The sequence below is a fragment of the Zosterops lateralis genome, assembly GCF_965231275.1.
Source record: "Zosterops lateralis genome assembly, chromosome: 3".
NCBI classification, from domain to species: Eukaryota; Metazoa; Chordata; class Aves; order Passeriformes; family Zosteropidae; genus Zosterops; species Zosterops lateralis.
Window position 1 is genome coordinate 67,139,867 of NC_139764.1, and position 20,215 is coordinate 67,160,081.

At 38.4% G+C, this 20,215-nt stretch overlaps 1 protein-coding gene across 3 annotated transcripts; it reads left to right on the top strand.

Annotated features, from left to right (window-relative positions):
• Positions 1 to 5,293: 5,293 nt before the first annotated feature.
• TUBE1 (tubulin epsilon 1) lies at positions 5,294 to 20,134 on the top strand. 3 transcript variants are annotated; one of them, XM_083858306.1, is made up of 12 exons: positions 5,445 to 5,508; positions 5,583 to 5,656; positions 7,408 to 7,460; positions 9,631 to 9,688; positions 10,238 to 10,353; positions 11,365 to 11,486; positions 12,783 to 12,970; positions 13,769 to 13,944; positions 14,651 to 14,791; positions 16,291 to 16,431; positions 17,313 to 17,487; positions 18,540 to 20,134. In XM_083858306.1, exons 1-12 carry the CDS (start codon positions 5,484 to 5,486, stop codon positions 18,696 to 18,698), a joined length of 1,428 nt encoding a protein of 475 aa, XP_083714432.1. In that variant the 5' UTR covers positions 5,445 to 5,483; the 3' UTR covers positions 18,699 to 20,134. The 3 variants fall into 3 exon arrangements, with proteins under 3 accessions (XP_083714430.1, XP_083714432.1, XP_083714431.1); XM_083858305.1 differs by lacking the exon at positions 7,408 to 7,460 and having other exon boundaries at positions 5,467 to 5,508; XM_083858304.1 differs by lacking the exon at positions 7,408 to 7,460 and having other exon boundaries at positions 5,294 to 5,656.
• Positions 20,135 to 20,215: the final 81 nt, after the last annotated feature.

Sequence of the window (20,215 nt, forward strand, 5' to 3'; positions counted from 1 at the left end):
TTCTAGCATAATATGAAGAGAGAATGTATATCTTTTAAGACAGATGTTTTTTATATATGTTCATTTACCTAAACTAGGTAATTTTAGAGTAATGCTTGCCTTAGAGATAATTCCAAATTTCAAGATTTTTTTCTCTGAATGCACTTACATACAAACACAGCACTAAATTCACAATCTCATTGTGATGTCATTTGCACTAATGTTACACAAGTAAACATTAAGCATAGAAAGCAGAATCACAGTCACAGTTTCAGGTGACTCCTTTATCATACAAAAACATCACTTCCCAGTGAGACTCCTGCAGGACTTCAGTTTACAGCAGTAATCCTCCAACAAGGAACATGTTCCTTTGGAAGATATGCTGCTGCAGAGGAACCAAGAGTGAAACGGGAAGATGTAAACAGAAGGCAAAGGGCTGCAAATCTGAGCTATGTTATAACCATAGAAGGTAGATGGAAGTTAATGGTAGGATTCAACTCACAGTAGGCTTGCACACTAAACAGACACAAGTCACTTGGAAAACTTAGTCCCTTCAGTCATCACCCACAAGGAATCAAAGCCATTTAGCTTTCTTTTCTTTAAAGAATAAAGTAATGTAAAATAGAAAGTTTTATGGTTGCTGAGCAAATTATTGTTGGAACCAACTCAAAACATGACCAGCTGCAAAACAGGAAACTATGAAATGTGAAAATAAAAGGCAACACCCTAAAGACTAAAAATTAATAAGAATTCATCTGAAAAACACACAAATGAAACCTGGAATCCAAAGATCTTGAAAGCATGGACAGATGGAAGAACCACCAGAGTAAGATATATATGTAAGCACCAATCAGCCACTTCCCTACTACTATCAGTAGGGTGAAAAAAGGGTTTTCACATCCTGCAGTAGACTTGGCTTACTCTGGATAAAGAACCCCAACCTCTGGATAGACAGGCACAAGAACTCTCTAGCAGCTGGGACCCCATCACAGACTCTCCACTTGTCTCTAGAGTCCAGTGTTGGGTGGTAAGTGAACACAGTGTGGCCTGTTCCTGTTCTGCTTGCCTTCTCCTGAGCACGTCTCCTTTTCTCTTCCCTGCATCTCTCAGGCAATATGCTCCAAGGACTGATTCCCTTTCCTACTCTAAGTTTACACACACCCCCTTCACACGGGAGTGATGTATAGACCCTTCTTTTCATCACTCCAAAGCCCACTGTTCATACTTGAGAAAGCAAGCAGTAAGAGTATTCCCCTGCAGTCTCTCTGGATCAGGCATGGATCCCCAAATCCAGTTGTCTTCAAATGCCATCTTTGTCCCAGGCACCAAACCCAGTATGCTTGCTCAGCTTTTTCCTGCTCTCAGCTACTAACCATAAATGGAACTTTTATTAGGTTTAGAAAACTTAGGGCTTTTGCCTTGGGAAATTTTTTTACTACTGGTGTTGAGGACAAATGTCCTCAGATCAGTGAGATGGGTTCCCAGTGATTACAGAGGCCATGGATGGTGTCAGGGCAGTGCAGCTGGGAGCAGGGGTAAAAAAGGCAGTCTCTTCCTCCCAGTGCCAGTGAGTTGTTAGACTGGCTCAAAAAAGCTCATGACACCACAACCTGAGCTAAGCTTCCTCAGGCCCTGGTCTCCAGGACCCTGTTGCTGGAGAGAAAAAACAGCAGATTCCCAGCTTAGATAGGTTGGTTACAAGGATTACTGAAATTCCTTTTGAGTTGCCTGCAGCTGCTCAGCAGAGATAGCCAGGAATAGCAAATGCTTGTGCCCCCTAAGAGCATCAGAGTTTAGTGAATGCTGGTATTAAGTGGAGCATTGTATGTTAACTGGTACACGCATACTTGGAATGTTTTTCTGTCTCACACCTACTTCAAACCAAAGCACATTTTCTCATATCCACATCCAAGCTCTCTGAATAAACAATATTTCTCTTAGCCATATTTGCTGCAATGTGATTTGGTTTCATTCTGTGGATTTACATTTAAGAATGACTTTTCTGATTTAATCAGTCCTTTGCATACTTTATATATGGAAAACTAAAAATATACTAAAACAGTATGTGAATAAAAATTAACCAAAATTCATAAACTGCTACTATTCAATTTACTTCTCTTTACTATATCACCAGCTAATCAAACACAGCACTGTATTTGAGGGTGTCTTCCTCAATTTTCCCTTCTAGGCTTTGGAGATGTGGGTTTTCCCTCTGCAGAACAGGGTTTCCAAAGAAAAACAGTATAAACCAGAGGATACTTGCAGACTCAGGAGAGAGCAGAAAAAAATGCAAATTTCCCTGCCCCCAACATCCACACAGACCTTAAAATCACCATTTCATATGCACCAAAGAAAGCCAGTATGTGATGCATTATATTGCACATACCTCTGCATTCATTTCAAGGCTGCTGGTTTTTAAGAGAAGGCAACTGCCTAAGCAGAAATCTTCCCAGAATTCAATTTTTCTTTTGTATCTATCTTAAAAATTATAGCTTCAAAGTACAAACCCCTTCATCTACAAAGATTTGGGAAAAACCTTCAAGTTCTGAGCTACATTGTCAGATTGTCCATTTCCATTTTTAACATTAATATAGCTATCTAAATTCTGCAGAAAGCCTACAAAAAAATGAGCATTGACCCCAAAATTATAACTTTTCTCTGTCACCTTCAAGGTTTTTTAGTAAGTGTTGTTCTAGCCATTATCTAAATCAGGGCTGCAACTACGCTGTTACTCCATCCCAAAATATTCTGAAATTGGACATTTGCATGACTATGTAAGAAAGAAATCAATTTCAAGATCAAATGCTCATGAAACTGCTTCAAAATAGGCGATTTAAACGGGATCTCAGCCCCCTCTATCTCTTACATGTCAAGATGTGTAGAGAACACCCTTCCCCTCAAGAATCCAGAGTATGAACAACAGCCTGACCAGAAAAATGAAGGATGAAGCATTACAAGCCTGATAGTAATTTCCCAAAATACAATAATTCTAAACTTAAAAAAAAAAACCCTTGAACAAAAAAAAATAGAAAAAAATTACAAACCAACAAACCTTCATATGTGAACTAAGACCTGATATAAATCAAAAGACAACATTAGTTCAAAATCCAGTGTATTCTCCCTACAGCACCACGTGGCCTAAATAGTCAAATGACTGTTACTAAAAAGATGCTGAAAGCATAGCACACATATTTAACTTGTGATGTAGTTTTGGCTCTTGTTACAGTGTGGGATTTAAGGGTTATTCACAGATTCACTGTGGTCCATGGCAATTCATTTCCACAAAATAACATAAGAAGTTATTTATACACTTATTCAACTTGTGTTCCAAAGCTGTGGAACACCATTCCTGTATAACACATCAGCAAAATGTAACAGAGAAATTAAGGATTAAGGATAAGAAACACATATAAGTCTGTTGAGGAAATGATTAACATTGACAAAAGTGTCTCCAAGAGGACCTGTATTGATTCATGCATTTTATACTATGTAGATGAAGTGGAGCTTCATCTACAACAAAACAGAAAGTCAAGTATGTGATTATTTCTTTCACAGAGTTGAGCTGACTGTTTCATTAAATGTCTGAGCATATGCATCAAGCCAAACTGGCTAGTACACATCAGCTTCCTGCCCTTGGACCTCCTTTGGCAGCTAAAAAGTATCCCCACGTGAGCATGAATCTCAGCTGCATCTCCAATTCAAAGTGTTCCCAAGTCAGAGAGAATAATCACTTTACATTTGCCTTTACAGATCACTTAAAGAACACCAGAATCCACAGCTCAGAATGTCATGGTGCAACATCATGTTCAATAGAGTGAATCTCACTAAGCTGAATCCTCATGGGACATAGAACTCAAAAACTACAACTAACTTAAAAAAAACAAGTAGAAAGCAGAGCTAATTACACAAGAAGAAAGAAAAATACAATAATATTAAGAGATTCTGTAGAATTTAAATTAAGCATTAGAATGCTTATAAGCAATGTTGTACTGCTTTTAACCTTAATTAAGGCCAAGAAGACATGTGAAGAGAAGACTTTAAGGACATGACAGTAGGGAAGAAGTATAGAAGCAGTCTGATATCTAATAGCAAGAACAGAGCACAGCCTACAAATTTGGACTTCAAGACAACACAAGGAATAAAATTAAGTTATAGGTTACATCCAGTCTGTCCAGAGAGAAATTCCTACCTACTTTCCTGATTAATATTCATGTAGTTTTACACTGGTGATTAGTTTATAGAAAAGACGTGTTTGAGGCAGTGTTACTCTATTCATGCTAAACATGCCTGTAACACTAAAGCCATTGGTCCTTTTCACACATTTCATACATGACACTTGAGTAAGTTTGGGCCACTCAGTACTTTTTCCTAAGAACAATATGATTTCAATTAAATTTTAAGAAATTAGTCTGTGTATGTATTTCTTGTATATAATGCATCCTTATATTGTATTGTACAATATTTTATTTTCTGCAATACATACGTAATCTTTCCAGGGAAGTTTTTTCTAAATTGTCATTTACTATAACTTTATTTTCCTGTAGACCTACAATTAATCTTGACAGGATACCAGGTCGTGTCTAGGAGCAAATAAACAATTAAAAATTTTATTTAACAATTTTTTTTGTACACCAGCATTACAAATAATCAATTTGGAAAAAGAGTATTCTGTTGGAAGGCTTTAGCCATAAAACCTAATGGACTGGGTTGCATGGAATTGCTTTTTTCCTCCCACAGGAAGCAGAAACGCCATCTGTGTCACAAGACAGCTTTCTGCCAGCTTTGCATGTCCCACATTCTTTTCTGTTTTAGTCCTGGACTTGGCAGTGCTGGATTAACAGTTGGACTTGATGGTCTTAAAGGTCTTTTCTAAGCTGAACGATTCTGTGATTTGCGACTGAGCTGTGCTGCAGACCAGTCTCGCTGTGCTGAGACAGCACCAACAACAGCATCTCTACCCGCTCGTTTGTCACTGTGCACAATTACATGCACCATATGAAACTGAGCCTAATGTGCAAGCCTGGTGGGGGGGTACCTTACAGCATTTCCAAATGGCCGTTTTTTCATTTAATTTTTAATTTGTATTTCCATACCGTTTCAACACTTCCACACTATTTCCCTGAATTATCTATTTGGGGAAAATAAAGCACTTCTTTATCGCACCATTTTTAGGCGTAAAGGATAATAAACTGCAGCGTATGGAAATAGTTCTGTTCTCCCGTACAGAGACTTTATTCTAGGTATTTGTCAGGCCTCCTGGCTCTGGGCCTCAGCCGAGACCCCGCAGCCCCCCTCAGACTCACCGAGTGTCTGAAACCCTCACTCCTGCCCCGGGCTGTCCCCGCCCTCTCCCCCCCGCTCCCCAATGGCACGTTCCGCTCGCGGCGGGCAGGCGGGAGCGCCCGCAGAGCTGAGGCAACGGTTGGGACGTTCCACCGCAGGAACTCGGGGGGCGCGACTTCCGGGCGCCGGCTTCGAAACAGGGCTGCGCCGCCGCCTCTGCCATGACCCAGTCTGTGGTGGTGCAGGGTAAGGGGGTCGCGGCGCCCCGACCTCCCGCTGCCCTCGCCCCGTGCCTTGAGCCGTGTCTCTCCCCTTTGCAGTGGGACAGTGCGGGAACCAGGTGGGATGCCGTTTCTGGGACCTGGCGCTGCGGGAACACGCCGCCGTCAACAAGGTAAGGGCGCCGCTGCCCCGCCGGCCCGGGCCTGCCGCCCCCGCCGCAGTGACTGCAGAGCGCCGTGTGCGCTTGGGGAAACTGAGGGCGCGTCACCGTGAGCACAGCCACCCCCGGCTGCTTGTGCCGTGTAACTAACCATGAAAACAAAACGAAAGGTTAACTGTCAGGACACCTTGTTAAATCAGAGGGTGGGCAGCCGCCAGCCGTGGGAAGTTTAACGGGGATTGGCGCTTCCTGCCCCTAGGATGGGACCACGCTGGATGTACGGACAGACTGGGGAATGAGAGGCTGGAAAACAGTGCTATGGGAGGGACCTGGGGATCCTGGTCCAAGGCAAGTTGCCCTGGCAGCCAGGAGGGGCAACCCTGCCCTGGGAGGCAGCAGGCCCAGCATCCCCAGCCGGGCAAGGGAGGGGATTGTCCCCTCTGCTCTGAGCTGGGGCGGCCTCACCTCCAGTGCTGGGGGCAGTTTGGGTGCCACAATATAAAAAAAACACATTAAGCTGTTAGAGAATGTCCAAAGAAGGGCCATGAGGATAGTGAAGTGTCTTGAAGTGAAGCCATATGAGGAGCAGCTGAGGTCACTCGGCCTGTTCAGCCTGCAGAAGAGACTGAGGGTCTCATTTGCGGTCTGCAACATTCTCATGAGGGGTGGAGGAGGGACGGACACTGATGTCTTTCTTCTCTGTCGTGACCAGTGATAGGACCTGAATGAATGGCCTGAAGTTGTGTCAGGGAACATTTAAGTTATGTATTAGAAAAAGGTTCTTCACCCAGAGGATGGTTGGGCACTGGAGCAGACTCCCCAGCAGCAAGCCTGTCAGAGCTCAAGGAGCATTTGGACACTCTCAGGCACGTAGTGACTCTTGGGGTGTCCTTTGAAAGGCTAAGAGTTAGACTCTTTTATTCCTTCTGAGTCCCTTCCAACTCAGAATATTCTGTGGTTGCTAATTCTGGTCAGCTTTCTCCAGCATTTCCACCCTGAAAAGCTCAGTGTGTCTCCCTGCAGCCCGGCATTAGCAGGTCTGAGGCAGTTAACAACACGGTAAGGGCTGTTCAGTTCTGCTACTTTGCTGCTGGTAGTAAAGCAGAAGAGGACACCCCCAAAGCCCACCATTGTTTTCCATGTTAGCTCATGCCATGACTTGCTGTACAGTTTTCCTGACAAAAATAGCAACAGGAGGAGGGCACAGGATTGTGCTGAGTACCCTGAACAAAAACACACTTTTCTTGCTGTGACTATAAAGCACTTAAGGTATTTAAACTTGTCAGATCTCTTTAGCTGTATGTTGGGGTAAGTAATCACCATGCTATTCCTTGGCAGGGAGTTCAGGAATCCATGTGATTGTACTGTCCTTTTTGCAGAACTCCAGGGGCGTTGGTATCACAGGCATGGAACCCATGATGAACTGAGAGTTGTATCAGTGGTGAACTGAGTCAGGTGAAGAGCTGCTCTTCAGCTTAATGATTGCATTGGGATCTTCAGTAAACTATTACAATTGCTTAATCTTGTGCTGAAAAATTAATTTCCTAGTTACATTCTCCTCTCAGTTTTTAATAACAAGCTGATGTTTCAATGAAATGTTCATTTTAGAGCTGACTACAGCTAGCTGGAGATGTTCACTCGGTTTCAAGCGGTGAGGTTTGACAGGTGTCCTTTAGAGGTCCCTTCCAACTTAAATTACTTCATGAAAAAGCACTGAAATTTCTTGACATTAAACATCATTTTGTGGATATTTTTCCTTTTAGAAAGGAATTTATGATGAAGCCTTAAGCAGTTTCTTTAGGAACATAGATACAAGGTAAGTTTTTATCAAGCAGTTCATGAGTTCACATGGTAGATCAGCACTTGTATATCTTCTTTTAACCTAAGTTATAGTTTTATTTAAGTCATATTTAGCTTGTGCTAGAAGAAGATTTTACGTTTTTGTATTCTCCTCAAAACCTTATCTTTGCATTTCCGTTTTATCTATATATACTTCAGTAGGTAAATGTGTTGAAAGTGTGTGGGTTTGTTTTCCTTTTGTGCCAAGCGTGGACAGTCAGGATCTGAGAGCTTTTGCCACTGCAGATAACAGATTTTGTGCCCTCTGAATACCAGCTGTGCCACATTTCTTGAAGAGTTGTAAGAGGAATTGTATATAAGATAGTCAGAAAAAATTGTAAAATTTTTAAGTCTGATTTATCTGACTATTTTGTTACACAGAGTAGTGTCTATAATTGTTTTTTATAAGTTAACCAATTCATACCTTAAAACCATTCAGTCATCTCTTATCCATCCAGTTACAAAAACCCTTTCAGTTTGCAAGAAGAAAATGTGTACTTGGGATAGCCTGTTGCATTTTAAGTAATAAAAAAATTTCACTGACCTTTGTTTACTTCCTTATATGAAAAGGATGCAGTACAGCAATGTGATTTTTACTAGAACAGCACTAAAATCCAAATTGCTTTGTCTCAAATTTTACCTCTTTGAAAAAACATTGCAGATGTATTAAAGAACGTTGCAGATCTATCATTGTCATTCCATATGGGTATTTCCAAGAATACTTTTTCTTTTTTTTTTTTAATCAGGAAAATTTGATCATAAAAAATGTGTGTTTCTGTACATGCCAGATGAAACCACCAAATATGTAATTGATGGGTTGGCTGCAATAGAAACATCTGGGTTTTTTTCAGAGAAACCAGGTCTAGTGGAAGGTGTCCCTCCCATGGCAGGGGGGTTGGAACTGGATGATCTTTTAAGGTCCCTTTCAACCCAAGCCATCCCATGGATGTTGAGATTTATGTATAGGAGTGTATAGGAATATTGAGATTATCGTATAGAAATGTTGAGATTTTTTTTTCAGCAATTGAATCCAAGTGATTGAAGGAATGATCTGGCATGAAAGACCAGAAAGCCAACACTAAGAAAAAGAAATGTTGTTTTGGGGTTGATTTTATTTCCTCTTTGAATTTTGTTTAGTCCCTGAAGAGAAATTCTCTAGGTGGATTTACTGAAGCTAGAGTGTACTCCTGCAGATGTTGTGTAGGCTGGAGGAATCATAGGAGTATTGGAGATTGCTGTGAGCTGCTCACCTAATGAGAAGTGTCTAGAGACCATCTTTGAGTGAGAAGTTGGAAAATTATTGAGTAATCCAGTGCAGCTCTGTACTCTTTTTCCCCTTGTTCCCGATGGGACTCGGTAGGCTCAAAACATTGGTGCTGTAGTGAATTTTAGCTGATGTTTTGTGAATATAACAGTAGTTGAATGTAGAATGGTCTAAGACATACTTTAAATTTAGGCTGGCCAGCTCCCAGGTGAGGTAAATAATGGAAGAGAAAATAAGATCAGTCTTCCAGTATCCTTGCCTTTTCTTTTCCCTTGTGCTGAGTTTGGCCAGACTATAGTATCTTAGCATTTGAGTGGGAAAAGATGTGATTGTAACATAATATATAGTGTGCTATGTAGGCTCAATGCAACCAGTCCTGGGAAAGAAGGAAGATTTATCTATGTCAGCCCAGCAGGATTTCTGAACTGGTAAATCATAATAAGCAGAATAAGTCAAGCACAGCACTGTTCTGGTGCAGTTACAGAGCTTTCACACCTCGAGCACAAGCACAGTGTTGGACTACCCCCACTGAAAAGCTCATGGGAAGCTTTTTTCCACTGTGCTGATAAAAGATAATCCTTCCCAGTTTTGCAATGCTGGTAGAATTGCTACAAAGCAGAGGCTGTGTCTGAGAGTAAACTTTTATGCTTGTCTTTCAGCTTCTTGAAGTAATGTTTAGGATAATTCTGATTGAGATTATGTCCTGTTATTGCATTACTTTCAGGAATTATGAGGTCTTAGCATCATGTTCAGGGTGTTTCTGTTTGTTTGCATTGTCATAGTCCTCTAAACATAAAATATCAGAGATAAAATTTTGTTGTAGTCTATTTTTTTTTGCTACGAATCTGATCTTGGATTTTTCTGTTCTGTTTTTTTTTTCCAGAAGCGGTGGTAATGGTCCTGATGTTTACAAAGGAAAAATCTGCTCTTTAAAAGCACGAGTAAGGCAATCTCTAAAGGTCACTCTTTTTACATTGAATATTTATGTCCAACTGTGTGAGAATTCTCATGAAGTACTTAAAATTGCATACAGGTTTAAATATGGCTTTGAATAGTAAAATTTCTAATATCAACTTTTATTAATGCAGTAATACAGTTTGCTGCCAGTCTTGTTATTTATATGGAATTTTTAATAAAATGTTTGCAGATATTATTAACTAAGGATTGGCTCTTTGAGCCACTTTAAATTATTAAGAAGCAAGGAAACTTGAAACATAAAAATGTTTTTTTTTTTTATTCCTAAGTAGTGGGGCAAAACATTATAAAATTTTAATAAAATTAAATGCAACCCTGTCAAACAACTTCTAGCAAATCAGCTAATGTGAATCTAGTTGATCTCCTAGTTAACAGCTTGGGGGGAAAAAGGTTTCTCTGGAGCAGAGTAGAAACAGAATTCCTTTTGTATTGTAAATAATATCATATTTCTTTGTGTGATGATTTCAAGGGTGGTTTGCTTACTGACTGAATTTAAATTCTTTCCATTCTCAAAGGCACTGTTGATTGACATGGAGGAGGGCGTGGTAAATGAAATTCTACAGGGACCATTGAGGGATGTGTTTGATAGCAAGCAGCTTATCACAGATGTTTCTGGTTCAGGAAACAACTGGTGAGAACCTCTTTAGAACACATTTCTTAGCAGCTAATTAGATGGCATTTGAAAGGGGAAATGATAACCCTAGCTCTCTGCGTTGTTCTGCACCTGGTGAGCTGCAGCATTTTACCAGCAAACTTGGAGTCGCTGTTGCCTGGAGGAGGGCTTTGAAAAGGCTCTTACAGAAGAATAATTCTGCTGATATATCATTTTGTCTCTTTTTTTCTCCTTCTTTTTTGATTTTCTTTACAAAAGAACATGCTTTTTATTTTTGTTTCTTTGGCATTCAGCTGCTTTCATTGCTTAGTCAAAGCCATAATCTAGTTTGAGACTGTGCAGCTACTGTGGAAATGAGATATATGAGCAAATGTACTTCTGATTTCTAAGCACCACAGAGTCTGGATTTGTGCATATAAACTACATTACCAAAAGAGAATTTCAGAAAAAGATTGATTAACATAATGAATTCCAAATTTTCACCAAGACCTTAAGGTGCTCTAATAATATTCAGTGCACTACAGACTGGAAAACAAATCACCAGCAAATGTACCAAAAGAGAGTGCAATATGGGGAGTTAAACTGTCTTTACCATCTACCAGCTTTACCATCTAGCAGACAAGTGTGTTGAAAATGAGTTGTTCGGGGGCCTTTTGTTACTAGTAGCATAGTGCTTGAAAGATGATCTGTACATTTACTACATAGGGATATCTTTATTGTTACGGGCTATGTAGCTTTCATTACTACAGTTGAATCATCCAGTGTGGGTGTTTATTTCCTTTTCAGTACAGAATAATAAGTGCATACTCCAAAGTTGTGAACTCAGAGCTGTTTGCATCCTCCAAGGTAAAACATCTCCTGACTCCCATATGCTTGTATGTAGTCACAACTTAGAAACTCTCACAAGATGGGGTGTTGCATCCAGCTTTGGACTCTGAACTCTTAAAATGTCACATAAGAAAGAGTTAAAATTAAAAAATTAAAGCTTGATTTTTGGGAGGGGTTATAAAGTACTTTTCATATCCTCAGGGCTGTAGGTCATAAGGTATACGGCTGTCAGTACCGGGAAAACATAGTGGAAAAGCTGAGAAAAGCTGCTGAACATTGTGACTGTCTACAGTGTTTCTTTATAATTCATTCCATGGGAGGTGGTAAGTAATCTTTTTATGGGAAGTATGATTGCAGTTGCCACAGATGAAAAAAAAAAAAAGAAAATACATGGATTTTTAAAAGAAAAACAATATAATAATCTACATCATTTAGAATGCAGATTTAAAAAATTAGCATAGTACAATTAAGTGGACACGTAATTATTTATCACTTGTTTTGTTAGAGCACTGAGGAGATCTAATGTGCTACCCAGAACAAAAGTGCAGCTAAAATTCTAAAGATGAGGTGGTGAGTAGATCAGGACAGGTACCAAAGACAAACAGTGAGGTATTTCTGATTAGAAGAAGAGTTGGTGACCTCTGAACACATTGTCATAATCAAGTTGGTTTTAATTGTGAGGAAAGAGTTTTCTAAAATGCTTAGAAGGAGACTTCTAATGTTGCTTAACTTTAGAAAAACGTTGTTTTTCTGTTTTCCTTCCACATAATTTTCTTGAATCCAATCTAGTTACTTTGCTAATAAGCCAAAAGGGAGAATCCTTTGCAAGTGATAATTTTGTCATTATTGCATTGCCATTAAGCCTTCCTACCCCAGAAACCTGAGAGTAGCATGTATTATATGCTTATGTGGAAAAAGAAGCAGAAAATAACTCTGACAAAATCTTTCCTTCATATTTAAAAGGCCTTTTTTATGGCCATTTACTTAATTTCAGAGACCCTGCAGGTACTGTTTCTGTTATTGCGAAAACTGCTGTCTTGTTCATAGATTAAATTATCTGCCACTGAGATTGTAGCTGAATATTCAGAAAAAGACCACAATTCTCTGTTTTGAACTCAGGGCTTTGTGGTTAGTGTTAATGAGGAAAAAAGCCTGTGTCCTGGGGGGAAGGGGCAGTCCTGTTTTTACTGAAGAATGAGAAAATTTCATAAAGAAACCCTAAAAGGAAAATAGTATTGTTTGGGGCAGTTCAATGCTTCTAAGCAAATGTTGTGTTTCATAATTCAAATTAGAGAATTGAAAATAAGAAGTAGAAATACTAGGTCAGAAAAATGTTTGTTACGTAATAGGACTTTATGGTTTACAGAAATTTTTGAGAATGTATACTTAATCCTGACTGACATACTATGGGAAATAATTTTATTACTTTATTATTTTCCTGTCTGGGAAAAACCTTCTTTCCTTAATTACATTTGAGTAGCCTCTACTGTCAGCCAAATGCTTCAGAAAATATTCATTAACATATATAATTGAAAAGTTGTATGTCTCCTACATGAGTCTTAGAGCCTAAGATAATGTGGGAACCTGTCTTCTCTCCTTCTGTCTTCATTCATAATTAGGGACAGGATCTGGTCTTGGAACTTTTGTACTAAATTTGCTTGAGGAGGAATTCCCAGAAGTATATAGATTTGTTACTTCAGTTTATCCCTCTGGTGAAGATGATGTTATTACTTCTCCATATAACAGTGTTCTGGCTATGAAGGAGCTTAATGAACATGCAGACTGTGTACTACCAATAGAGAATGAAGTAAGAAACAATATTCTATTTTGTAATTCTTTTTATTAGACAGTGGAAGTGTCTTTTCCTTTTTAGTACTGATTGGCATACTAAATGTCCAAAGGCATAATTTCATTGTTTAAAGTAATAATTGAATTTCTGAGTCACTTGCAAGCTTTTGAAATGAACATGGGTATCACTAAAAAGTTGCTTTGCTCCTTTTGTGCAAGTGAGGTAGAGTGAATTTTTTCATGTCTGTTTCAAGATGAACAGTAAAAAAGCTATTTACTGAGATAGTGTCTTCTTTTAGCAATCAATTTGTGCATAGTATTAGTAGGATCTCTTGCAAGGACCTCTGATGTCTCCAGATTCCAAGAAACTGAACCATGCTGATTAGTGATATGGGAATCATAGATACACCTGACCTTGCAAAGTGCTAGACTCATTTGAATCTGCCTTCAGTGACTGTCTTGCTATTTGCCTATGAAAAAAGCAAGAGAAATTGAAATTTAGTTGGAGACTATATTTTTTGCTTCACAGGTGTTATCTTCTAAAACTGCATTTTAAATTTTCATAAGGATTTTGAATAGTTGAATAAAATTCAAACTTCTGACTCAAGCTATGCATACATTTGTGATATGTAAGGCACATACTTTCAGTCAACTGGAATTACTCAAAAGTTGAACTTAGATGTATCAAAGGTATAATCTTTAAGCTAACAGTACAATGTCTGAGCTTTCAAGATTATTAGAAATGGAAAAGCGCAGTACTGAATTTCAAAGTTCTGTATGCAAGACTATTTCTGTGCTTGTTTTTCCTCTCTCAAAGTCTCTGTTTGAGATAGTTAATAAAATCCATCAGATGATCAATTCTGGGAAGTTAGGATCAACTGTGAAGCAAAACAGCTTGGTAACATCAAGTGCAGGCAGTGCCAAGACACTACAAGAGAAGCCATTTGATGCAATGAATAACATCGTAGCCAACTTGCTGCTGAACCTGACAAGGTAAAGGTACAGGTTATTCCTCTGTGACATCAACTTGAGTACTATGAATTGGTTTTTATTAGGTATTAGTCTTCTCTTTTTAAGAATTGGTTGCTAAAGTATTTGGAAGTATTCAGATTGTAGTGGTGTTGCTTTAGCCATGATAGTCTTAAAACTGAAGTATGTTTATAGGCAGAAGGATATTATCTTCCACTGGTGCCTAATGGAGTCCACAGGAGTTTGCCTTTCTAGGCCAGTTGCATTATTTTATAAATATTGTCAGATCATATTTGCTCATAAACTGTCTATTGCTGCAAGGAGTATACTTCTCGAGTATTGGTCTGTTTTTCTTTTAAACAGCTTGTCTGAAATGCAAAGTCACATGTGTTTTATTATAGCCTGTTCATTTTTAATACCAGCTGGTATTAACCAGTATTAAGCATTATTAATGATAATAAATCAGTGCTAAAGACTACAATTGGGAAACAAGGAACCATTCTTGGTAACTTATTGTTCTTCAGTGGGAAGTTTAAGTTAAATAAGACATAGCACTGTTACTGCCATATGTGAAAGTTTTGTAATTATACTTGAACACTTGCTTGAATGCTGTGTTGTTTTACAGTTTTATTGTACAGAACAGCTGAAAAATAGATTTCATGGAAATTTACCTTATAGAAGTGATTTACTTAGTTTGTAGCACTTTCATAACAGTTTGTTAATTTTTCAGCTCTGCTAGATTTGAAGGTTCCCTAAACATGGACCTTAATGAAATCAGCATGAATTTGGTTCCGTTTCCTCGACTTCATTATTTGGTTTCAAGCTTGACTCCTCTGTACACACTGGCAGATGTTAATGTTCCTTCTAGAAGGTAAGAAAAAATATTATTGGAGTTTCACATTTAAAGCTTAATTTCTGATTTTTCCATAGTTTTCATTTAAACATTCCATTGCGTAGCAAAACTAAGGGTAGAAGTTCTAAAACTTGTGTGTCTGCCACATTTTCAAATTCATCCTGCTGATTTATGGAACATCTGTTGTCCCTTTTCTCTGTAATGGTTGAGCCGCTAAACTTGACATCCTTTTAATCTCTGCTGGAAGTGTTTCTTTTGGGAAAATGTATTACTTAGAACCCACACCACAAGTTCTTTTGAGTAACAGTTTGCACTTGACTGACAAAATACTTTAAAGACAAACAAGGGATTAACTAGGCTCTTTGGGGAAAAACAGCATTTTACTTCAGTCTGGAGATGCAGTGGGTGCAGTGAGCCTATTTAATATCTTATTGTAATGATAAACTGACATATCAAATTTTGTGAGATACTTATCCCTCTGAATAGCAGAAAAATTACCAGTTAAAATAGATTTTACTGGGTTTGGTGGATTATGTTCAGTCAGCAAGACACCCAAATGGTGATAGAGACAGCCAAGGGTAAGTGATGGAAGTATGCAAAGTGGAGAAAAGGGCAGACCACACTTATTTTCCAATAGCAAGTTGTGACAGTCAGATCTGTTGAAAACATACCTTGAGGAGACAGTACAGGGCTGGGGGGAAGGCTGCAGACTGTGAGGAGATGGTCAAAGATGTTTCAGAATGAAGTGGGAACAGTAATATTTTTCTCTCTTTATTTTTTTGTAATAGGGAAAATTGTGGCAGAGGTGATACTAAAAATATAGAAATAAAGATTATAAATATACAGCATTTGGAACAAATGGAAATAATAGCTTAGATGTTGTGGGTCCACAAAATACCATCTTTGGTATCCTACAGTACAGTGAAACTTAGTTAAGGAAATGAAGAGAGAAATATTATATGATCTGCAATGTCATCTTTTAAAGCAGTCGTGTATGATAAAATTAGAATAAGTTGACCAGACAAGCCTGACTTTTCCCAAATCATTAATCAAAATTAATACAGTTCTATGACTCATTGATCCTTTTAAATAATGAACAGGCAGATTATCAGTTCTGTAGGGGTCAGCAGCACTCTGATATTCCTTATCAGATCCTTCCCAGTGAGATTGTCCACTCAAATTGCCACATAACCAGAACCCCAAGCAGTTAAATAATCTTACATAATTTAAGACTTTGTAACCATTGGCCTCAAATTGTCTTTATAAAGGCATCTTCTCTGATTCAACAGTGGCTTGTAACTTGAGTGCAACGAAAAAATTAATCCGGTGTGTTTTTAAAAACTTCTAATGCCGACATATGTACATATAAGGGTTTGAATCTTTCCTGTCATTTATGGTCCTGGTAAATGTACCTTTATCCAGAATTTTAAGAACTTTTAAACTCTGAAGGTGAGCATTCTGAAGAACTTTTGTATCCCAGTTCAGTAAGAGTAGGTAACTGTTTTCTTTTCACCCAGGTTGGATCAGATGTTCTCAGATGCCTTTAGCAGAGATCATCAACTCATTCAAGCAGATCCAAAGCACAGCCTCTACCTCGCCTGTGCCCTTCTTGTTCGAGGAAACGTGCAGGTTTCAGACCTGCGCAGGAATATTGAGAGGTTTGTAATACCACACACAGCAGTCATGGGATTTGTACAGAAACTGGCAGTTGTCCAGAGCATTCCAACTTTTCATTTGAACAGTTTCAATACCAAATCAGTCTACTCCAAACTCCTTTTCTTAATTTTAGAAGGGAAGAAAACATAATTAAGTTACGTAATGAATGAAAATAAGTCATATTATTCCTGGATTTCCAGATTAGAAGAGGTGCTACTCCTGACTTTATCCAAATTGCAAAAAAAAAAGCAAACCCCAGTCTTCCAGGGGTCTCCCAACAGCCAAGGATGTTGGAGTAATGAGTTCTGTAGTAGAAGTTTGTTTTTGCTGAACAGAAGGCCCTTCTCTTTCCATGGTTACTTTCATGCAGATAGGAAATCATCTTTGTTTTAACAACTCTGTGTTGTTAGCACCCATTTTCTACCTTGAACACTATTGAGCTACATAGATGTAATAGGAAAGGCAGGCAAAATGGAATTTATAGGCAGACATGCCTGGGGAAAATTTCTAGGAATCTAAAGTATTTTACTTATTTCAAAATTACGGGTAGACTGATTATCCCCACGCAGTATTAATCTGCCCCTTTACTAAATCTCAGTGTTTCCAGTCCCATTTATAGAAACAGGTACTTGTAACTTCACTTTCCAAATCCTGATGCATTAAATTAACAAAACACAATTGATGTTTGCAATTTAAATTTAACATAGAGACACAGTGGTTTAGTCTGAAGTCTAAAGTGTCTTATTCACAGTGATAGTTATAACTGTCTTCCTTAATCCTGAGTACTTAAATGTTAGTTGAAACTGTTATGTTAGTTGAAACTGTTAGTAGTTAGCCTTTGTGTTCTATATATTCCTTAGATAACTAAATTTTTATATCACAGGTTGAAGCCTTCTCTGCATTTTGTCTCCTGGAATCAAGAGGGCTGGAAAACTGGTTTGTGTTCAGTACCTCCTGTGGGCCATTCCCATTCCCTTCTGGCTTTAGCCAACAACACCTGTGTAAAACCAACTTTCATTGAACTCAAAGACAGATTTATGAAGCTCTACAAGAAAAAGGTGAGCTCTCATCATTATAACATCCATAGTCACTAATCATTAGCGTCTTGCGCTATTGAAATGCAGATCTTGGTGTCGTGAAGGGACTGTTTATAATTAATGGCCCAAGGGTTTTATTTGTGTGACCGGGTGACTCAATGCCCCATCTAACATGGCCAAGAACACTTCCAGGAGTGGAGCATCCACAGGTTCTCTGAGCAACCTGTTCCAGTACACAGTAGAGAATTTCTTCCTAATATCTAATCTAAACCTTGGAATCCACCAAAGCTTTCTCTCACTTTCCTTCCTCAGCAGGACAGGAGAAAAGTACAGTGAAAATCTTATGGGTCAAGATAAAGACAGAGAGAACACCCACCAGTTATTGTCAGGGGCTACACAGACTTGGAATTTGGAAAATTAATTTAATTTATTGCAAATAATAGTAGAGTAGGATGGCAAGAAATAAAAACAAAACTGAAAACACCTTCACTGCCACTCTACTGCCTTCTTCCCAGACTCAAAATTCTACTTCTGTTCCTTCTTGACTGATCTTTGTGTCTGCAGGGCTGTTTCTCTCACATTTTCTAGAGTCTTCTCTCTCACAGCTTCTGTGCAGCATTTTTACCCCTCAATAAATACGTTGTCACAGAGGCATTACCAGCATCACTAACGGGCTCAGCTGTGGCCAGTGGCAGGTCCATAGTGGAGCTGGCTGGGATGGTTCTGTTTAGAGTGGAGGCAACTCCTGTCATCTTCTCACAAAAGCCACCTCTGCAGCCCTGCTGCACAAACCCTGCCATGTAAACCCAACCCACAGCAGCTCAAGTGTACCCAAGAGGACAATAGGAAAAAGACAGATGTTTAAGAAGTCAGTAATATCCACTGTGACTCACTAGAGGATTGTTACCGAAGTTGCCAAGTGTTTAAACAAGGGATGTCATGATATAAGTCTCAAGGTGCCATTTTGACAGTGCTTGCACTCCCGCCATCAGTACAGGCTAAATGGCATTTACTGAGCCAAAGCAATCAAATACTAAGGAAGGGATAACACTGAATGTTTTTTATTCTCTTAGGCTCACCTTCACCATTATTTGCAAATAGATGGGATGGAGCAAAGCTGTTTTTCAGAAGCTATATCCTCTTTGTCTGACCTAATAGAAGAGTACAATGAACTGGATGCTACTAAAGGTGGGCCTAGAATAGATCCTCAAAGACTGAAGATAGCTGTTTAAAGAAGGAAGATCTGATTTTAAAAACAACAACAAAGAAGCACTTTCTTTAAGCATCCAGCCACTTCAGGTAGCCAGAATGACTTGTAGCATGCCTGGCTATTGTAATTCCAAAGTGGGACCAGCACAACTTCCTTACCTCAAGAGTTGTCTTTAAGTGATGAGCCATGCCTGTAAGAAAGATTTGAAGGCACCTAATTGTGGTTGGTATCAGTAAGGATGGTAATCCTAACTGTGGAGTAAATGGACACACCATATACTGTGAAGAAAAGGAGGAGAGGTGGTATGTAGCAGCCAAAAATGTAATTCTTTTCTCAGACTTTCAAGTTACAGTAAACTAAAGGTAGGTCTTGCTTCGAAGAAGGATCACCGTTGCTAGATTTAGTTTTTAACAAGCAACTATGAAAAGAAGAAAAGCTCATGTAGTCTTTTCAAAGATGAAAGCAAGTCTCTAATGATTAAACTGCTTTCTTACACTTTGCAGTAGACATTTCAGGATGCTCTGGGCTATGTTCCCCATTTTAGTATTTCTGCTTCTATGTTGTACTTAGTATATTAGAGCATTCTCAGTTGATACCAAAATTAGCAATATCACAAAACTCAAAAAAATCTTTTTTGTTTCAAGTATTATACTTGGAATATTAATTAATATTTTAATGATTCATATTCATGAATGCTGAGTTGCACTTGATAATGAAATAATACAGAATACCTCTGAGTGAAACATGCACTTATGATGAAGTTATTATAACCATTTGGAGAAAAACACTTATAGCCTTGAAAGAATGCAAATAAAATATATTTTAATATTTATAATTATTAAGGTAAGCAGCTTTTTATATTACAGTAAAAAATTTACAAAATAGAATGTACAGCTATTTCCAGTTGCTTGCCAGTGAACTGTTACAGATCGGAATGGATTGATACAATGATTTCTTGAAATTTGAAGTCCTTCTAGCACAGTTGGAGTGGGTATGTAAGTAAGCACAATTATGACTGTATAAGCTCAGAAATATTCAATAAAGTATTGTGATAACATTTGTTGAGAGAATTTTTTAAGAGAATGTTCTAAAAATAGCAATTTTCTTAAGTCTTGCATCTATTATCTGCAGTTGTCCACTTATTTGTTCCTTTGCACATCCATTGTTTATATCCACAGCACTAGAGAAAGAACATCTGTTGCAAAAAGCAGTCTGAGTTTAAAGTCGACAACTTCTATTTCAAAGCAGCATTGGTGTCTTTTACTATTGCAGATGTATTGCAGAAAAGATTCATTTAAGAATGAAGAATGATAGATGAAGTATTACAGGGCAATTTTTTCCTAATAGGTTAGAGCATCTATTTGTCTTTGTCAGCAAAAACTTCTTACAGTGTGGTATGAAGCTCTCTTGCTGTGCCTTTCTTAGTTACTAAAAGTTCTTATTTGAGCACTGCTGGTGTTACATTCTTGAGAAGGATGTATCTATCTCCCTGTGTAAAAACAGTTACATTTACAGGTGCTATTTAATAAATGAGGTGAA

Bases quoted from the DNA above. Each gene is read 5' to 3' on its own strand.
- TUBE1 (XM_083858304.1), top strand. From the start codon at position 5,484: ATGACCCAGTCTGTGGTGGTGCAGGGTAAGGGGGTCGCGGCGCCCCGA. The intron at 5,657-9,630 runs GTAAGGGCGCCG...TTTTTTTTCCAG, and splicing joins AACACGCCGCCGTCAACAAG to AAGCGGTGGTAATGGTCCTG. The intron at 12,971-13,768 runs GTAAGAAACAAT...CCTCTCTCAAAG, and splicing joins TACTACCAATAGAGAATGAA to TCTCTGTTTGAGATAGTTAA.